The sequence below is a fragment of the Rattus rattus genome, chromosome 3 (genome assembly GCF_011064425.1).
Source record: "Rattus rattus isolate New Zealand chromosome 3, Rrattus_CSIRO_v1, whole genome shotgun sequence".
Classification (NCBI taxonomy): domain Eukaryota; kingdom Metazoa; phylum Chordata; class Mammalia; order Rodentia; family Muridae; genus Rattus; species Rattus rattus.
Genome location: NC_046156.1, coordinates 36,543,580 through 36,550,452, shown reverse-complemented (window position 1 = coordinate 36,550,452; position 6,873 = coordinate 36,543,580). Strand labels below are relative to the sequence as shown.

The following is a 6,873-nucleotide window of genomic DNA, read 5'->3' as shown; positions in this document are numbered from 1 at the left end:
TATTGAATTCCAAAAAGATGTCTTAAGCTATATCCAGGGGATAATATTATGATACATAGTGTTGTATAAAATGAAGATTATTTCCAGGATGGACCCGTTTACTTTTCTTCAAGTTACCTGAAATGTTTCTTGACTGTGATTCTATTTTTAATAGTATTAAATATCTAAAGACCTCTTGCTAACTTCTCGTCTTTACTCTTGCAGGATTCTTCTGCAGTAGCTCTCCTTTGGAATGATATTTTCATAATGAGCCAACAAGGTTACGTGGCGACACCCCCCTATTCTCAGTCCCAGCCTGGAATGGGCATTTCTCCCCCTCACTATGGGCACTATGGGGACCCGTCCCATGTGTCCTCTCCACCAGGTAAATTTTGGTTTTTACTTACATATGATTATCTGGTCCTCGGGCTTAGAGACATGGGATATTCCTAGTTGGTAGTCATTAAATGAAGTCCTGGTTTGACATAGCAGCATCATTTGAAGAGCCTCTTACAGCGAGACACGTAAAATACTCACTAATCCTTTAGATCTGCTCCTTCAGCCTGGAATTCTTTCCTATGTCTGGACCAGTGTTTTCTACGGTTCACCTGCACGCTCAGGCCTGGCCTACTCACTTAGAGCACTTTGTCCTCCTTCATTGAAGTCTACTTTTTACTGGTATTCCACATCACATATGAGCATCAGTTATTAGGATCAACACCTAAGCCTTTCATTATTACAAAACAAAAACAAGCTAGCTGTGGGGGGCACATGCTTATAAGCTTAGCACTCAAAAGACAGAGAACCAGGAGGGTAAGGAGTTCAAGGCCAGACTGGCCTAGATAGCAAGTTCAAGGCCAGCCTGGGCTATATGGGGCCCTGTCTCGAGGAAACAGACAAAGACTCCAAAATCAAAACAGAAGAATCCCTGTCTTTTACCTGGTCTGATATAGTCAGTCTACCAAAAGTTTATTTTTAGATTTACTTTTTTAAATTTTATCTTAAATGTCTGAGTTTTTGCCTGCTTATTTATATGTATACCGCCTACCTGTCTCCCAGTCTTGTTTTGAGCAGTCACAAACAATCCAACCCATCTGTCACCCAGGTCACAGATATCTCTTAACCCTTAGGCTTCTATCCAGTAGAGCCCTTTGCCAGACCATCAGCTCTTGAACTGAAGGGATTCTGAGTAACAAGTGAGTCATTTGACTTAAAGCTGTTCATGACTTCCCTTCACCTCTCTTTATACATTAAGTCCCTTAGTCTGCGTTATTTTCTCCATTTTTCTTCTTTTCAGTTCACCCTGCCCTATCCTGTTACCCATTGCTCCACAGATACCAACTCACAGTCCCTGGAGTGTGGTTTACATCTCGTGCCTGATTAGCACCCTGCTCTGCCCATAAAGATGATGGTCCTCTGTGTTGTCTCCACAGCCTTCTACCTCATGCTGCTTCATGCTTTAACAGGCAGCTCTGACCAGATGTTCCCCCAGCTTCCTTATACCTTGTCTCTCTGTTTTGTCTTCTTGACACAATGCTGGACTTTAAACCACTCTCCACACTGTTGTACTAAGGGTAATGGGCTAAGTGATAGCACTTGCCTAGCAAGTATGGGGCTCAGGATTCCCCTTCCCAGCACCAATTCACAAACTTTTCACTCATGCACATGCATGTGCATGTATGAGTGAGCGCATGTGCACACACACACACACACACACACACACACACACACACACACTATTGTAGGCGATCTTTTTGTTTATTTTTCTGAAAGACGACCTACTTGTGACTTTCTGAAGTGTCTGTTTCACCAGCACAGTTTCACAGAACTCCATCTCCATCAGCACCCATTGATCGTGTCTTTGTAATTTTTGTGTTACATAGTAACAAATTGAACAGAGTTATTGAGTGAGCAAAGTATTTGTCATAAAACAACAAATACAATAGTCTCAATCCCAGTCCATAAATTACTTAGTTATCTCAAAGACGACACAGTATACAACTTGACAACTGCAGCTCATGGGTAGAAAGGGAGTGGGAAATATCAAAGAAGCACATAGTGGCACCAGGAGAGAAGTACCAAACTCTGAGATGGGGTCAGGGAGAGAGCGTCCTCTTAGAGGAATGACCTGAAAGGCAAGTGAGGGTGGGCCAGGTAGGAAGGCGACTGTAGACACTCAGCATGGGAGCAATAGGAGGTGTCCTTAAAGTACAAAGTAATGGGCCTTAGCAATGCTGCCCTGACGTGACTTAAACCAGAAAGGGTCACACTCCAGTCCATAGTGCAAAAGAGCTACAGCGGATATTAGAGGATGTGGGGGAGAAACTAGAGGTAGGTGTACTGTGTTGGGCGCAGGGCTTCTACATCGTAGCGTTCTTAACATCTGAGGCCTACTCTTTCACATGCACTCTCTCTCTTTCTTTCTCTTACCAGTGTGTGTGTGTGTGTGTGTGTGTGTGTGTGTGTGTGTGTGTGTGTGTGTGTGTGTGTGTGTGTGTGTAGATGGGGAAGGGGGAGGGAGAGGGAGAGGGAGAGAAAGGCCCTGTGCATTTAACAGCATCCATGGTCTCTGTCTACCATACTCCACTGGTACCTTCCTCTTCCTCTGGTAGTCTTCGAAAACCAAAATGTCCTCACATTTTCAAGTGTCTTTTGAGTAGCGAAAGCCATCTGCTGCTGGAAGCAGAGAGGCCAGGCACATTACTGTTCTGGAAGTGAGGTCAGGCCTGGGTGGTGGTATAGGTGCTACTACTCCTCATGTTTATAGCAGTAACCACCAGCCCAGAGCTTTGGGAGCGCTGGCCATTAGAATTCGAATGTGGAACAGGGAGCTCCTGTTTGTTTGTTTTAGATGAAGATATTTTACCCCCACACATGTTCTTTAATTTTTGTTAGAAATAGGGTCCAATTTAAGGTCTACTAGTCTGTGATGTCGTTTTTGGTCAGAGTCACTTTGCTGATGACAGAATCCATTGTAGCAGAAAGGGATTTGTTAAAGGATGCCAGGACACAAACAGAAAGGTAGAGCCCCAGACATAGGAACTTATTATCCAATCTACAGAGATGCATGGCCCACACCAGACCATTCTACCAAAAATCACTTCCTTCTAGGCCAGAAGGACAACCCATACCACAGAACTCGTCAAAGAAGTGTTGCTTTGCATTAAAATCCAAATTGTAGAGGACCCTGGGAACGGGGCATCTGTATGTCTAGTTCAGGACCATCGATGAAGGGCACTGGAGGGGACAGACACTCCTGCAGATTAACTAGCCCAGTTAAAGATGGCTTGTGAGTTTGACACTCTCCTGTAGTACAAGCGTAGCTCTTTCTCTTGCTGTGGATTTCCTTCCCTCCTGAAGTTTCCCTCATGCTCTAAAGAACCTGATCGCTCTATGTCTGGTCACTTTTGACAATGGCAACTATGTGGGCCATTGACGATTCTGACTGCACATCGATATGTTACTGTCGTCCCTTTGCCCTGGGTGTGGAGTCCAATCATACACCAGACTTTGTAGTCTGTCTCCAACCAATCTGCATGGTGATTTCTGTTCTTGTCACTTTACCCCAATGCTGTCCACCCCTGATTCAGCCATGCTCTCTCAGACGAATGGTCAGGCTCTGCTTCTGGCTAGAATCCCATATCTTGTCTGCTATTCTAAGAAGTCACCATACTGAAGGTGGCTCTCAAGAGGTCTTTCCTCATTGATCTGTATTCCAGGAAGGGATTGGAGGCCATCTGCATTTTTTAACTGTGGTCACATGACAGGGTCACTATTTCTTACGTGGTTGTTGTGTCCTCCATGTGTGCTCTTACTGCACTAGAGGCACACTAGATGCATGTTGAGTGAGTCTGAATTGTTGTTGACATCAGGAGCAATTGGGAGACTCTATCTTAATGTGACAGGTATATGAGGGTTCTCACTGTGTCTCTCTGACACAGTGGGGGTAAAAATGGCCACTAACCTGCTATCCTGGCTGGGTTTTTTCTTTGTTTGCTGCTGCTGCTGCTGCTGTTGCTGCTGCTGCTTCTCTCCTCCTCCTCCTCCTCCTCCTCCTCCTCCTCCTCCTCCTTCCTTCTTCTTCTTCTTCTTCTTCTTCTTCTTCCTTCTCCTTCCTCCTCCCCCTCCTCCCCCTCTCTCCCCCCTCCTCCTCCTTCTTTTGTCTTTTTTTGCACAATCTAGAGTTATCTGGGAAGAGGAACTGCAATTGAGAAAATGCCTCCAACAGATTGGTTGTAGGCAAGTCTATAGGGTATTTTTCATCATCACCATCACCACCATCAGCAGCATCACCATCACCATCATCATCACCATCACCATCATCATCACCATCACCATCATCATCACCACCATCAGCATCATCGACATCATCAAATGGTTGATGAGGTGGGGGATCCCAGTCCCCTGTGGGTAGTGCTACCCCTAGACAGCTGGTCCTAAGCTGTGTAACAAAGCAGATTGATCAAGCCACGGAGAACAAGCCAATAATCAGCTCTTCTCCATGACCTCTGCTACAGTTCCTACCTCTATGTTCTTATCTTGAGTGCCAGCCCCGAATTCCCTCAATGGTGAGGTCTGACCTGAGAGTTGTTGGGTGAATTAAACTCTTCTCTTCCCCAAGTTGCTTTTAGTCACAGTGTTTACTGCAGCCATAGGAACTAATGCACCCACGTATTTGAAAGGTGGGGTATCTGGCTTATGTCTTGCCAGTCATTATTTAACCTGAAATGCTGGTGGTCCTCCTGTGGCTTTCTACTTTCGTCCAAAACATTTTAAAGGTAAAGCACAGTGCGTTCTTAACTGTAGTGTGTATGTTTTATTAAACTAGAAACTCTAGGAAAGGAAGCTGAGAAGGAAGTCAGGACATATGGTGAGGTACGAGAAAATGGTTAAGAGTATTCTCATACCTCCCCTCAGTTAATTCTCAAGTCTCTTGGGGAGCAGGGAGCTGAGAGCTGGGACATGGGGTTAAAAACTGTGGGTCTTGTTGGCCGGCTGTAGCTACTCAGTGGTGGTGAAGGATTTTTTTATTTATTTTATTTATTTTTTATTTTATTAACTTGAGTATTTCTTATTTACATTTTGAATGTTATTCCCTTTCCCGGTTTCCGGGCAAACATCCCCCTAACCCCTCCCCCTCCCCCTCTATATGGGTGTTCCCCTCTCCATCCCCCCCCATTACCGCCTTCCCCCCAACAATTACGTTCACTGGGGTTCAGTCTTGGCAGGACCAAGGGCTTTCCCTTCCACTGGTGCTCTTACTGGGCCATTCATTGCTACCTATGAGGTTGGAGCCCAGGGTCAGTCCATGTATAGTCTTTGGGTAGTGGCTTAGTCCCTGGAAGCTCTGGTTGGTTGGCATTGTTGTTCATATGGGGTCTCGAGCCCCTTCAAGCTCTTTCAGTCCTTTCTCTGATTCCTTCAACGGGGGTCCCGTTCTCAGTTCAGTGGTTTGCTGCTGGCATTCGCCTATGTATTTGCTGTATTCTTGCTGTGTCTCTCAGGAGAGATCTACATCCGGTTCCTGTTGGCCTGCACTTCTTTGCTTCATCCATCTTATCTAATTGTGTGGCTGTATATGTATGGGCCACATGTGGGACAGGTCCTGAATGGGTGTTCCTTCTGCCTCTGTTTTAATCTTTACCTCCCTATTCCCTGCCAAGGGTATTCTTGTTCCCCTTCTAAAGAAGGAGTGAAGCATTCACATTTTGATCATCCGTCTTGAGTTTCATGTGTTCTGTGCATCTAGGGCAATTCAAGCATTTGGGCTAATAGCCACTTATCAGTTATCAATGAGTGTGGCGAAGGATTTAAACCCAGTTGCTTGACTGCGTGTTTCATACTGTTCTTACATTGCCAAACATCATGTAAAAATTTAGTGTGTGTATGTGTGTGTTTGTGTGTGTGTGTGTGTGTGTCTTTAATTCACAGAAGGAAAAATACTACATGATCTGAATCATATGTGAAAGCTAAGAAAGTCAATCCCAATAGATATTGGGAACTGAATGGTGCTTCCTGGAAGCTGGGAGAACAGGAGGAGGATGGGAAAGTTTACTAGTGGGAATGAGGATAGACAGAAGCAGATATACATTTGAATATTTACCGGTTTAAATATATACGTGTATACAATATACCTGAATATATATTCAATATATATTTATCATATATATTTAACTTGGTAAAATATCACAGAATATATTTATAATTATGTCACACAGTATACTAAAATATATTTTTATTACTTAAAATAATTTAAAATGAAACCATAATACTTATTTCTGTCCTCTGTGGAAAATTATAAATAGAGCTTTGATTATAAAATTAATATATAGCATTCCTCACTCGGGCTGTGGTGTGGGCTATGATCCCATCTGTTTAGAGGCTAAGGCAGGGACCCTGGTGTTAAAAGTGTGTCTGGGCTGAAGAGAAGAGCAAGTTCAAAGGCAGCCTAGGCAGTTTCGTGAGATTCCATTTTAAAATAATAAAACATAAAAACACAGAGGCAGATGCTCATAGCCAACCATTGGACTGAGAACAGGGTCCCCAATGGAGGAGTTAGAGAAAGGACTAAGGTAGCTGAAGGGGTTTGCAACCCCATAAGAACAATAAAATCAACTAAACCGACTCCCCAAAGCTCCCAAGAACTAAACCACCAACCAATGAGTACATATGGAGGGACCCATGGCTCCAGCCGCATTGTAGCAGAGGATGGCATTGTTGGGCATCAATAGGGGGAGAGGCATTTGGTTCCCCAGTGTAGGGAAATTCCAGGGTGATGAGGTAGGAGTGAGTTGGTGGGAGGGGGAACACCCTCATGGAGACAGGGGGAGGGGAGATGGGATGGGGGTTTTCCAGAGGGGAAACTGGGAAAGGGGATAACATTTGAAATGTAAA

At 44.4% G+C, this 6,873-nt stretch overlaps 1 protein-coding gene across 2 annotated transcripts in view; it reads left to right on the top strand.

The window, feature by feature from the left end:
* The first annotated feature begins 206 nt into the window (after window positions 1-206).
* The window catches only part of Sec24d (SEC24 homolog D, COPII coat complex component), a 99,545-nt gene continuing 92,878 nt past the window's right edge, over window positions 207-6,873 (top strand). For both annotated transcript variants that reach the window (XM_032897373.1, XM_032897372.1), the window contains exon 1: window positions 207-364. In XM_032897373.1, the coding sequence (XP_032753264.1) occupies window positions 247-364 (118 nt within the window). In that variant the 5' untranslated portion in view covers window positions 207-246. The remainder of the gene's footprint in view (window positions 365-6,873) is intronic.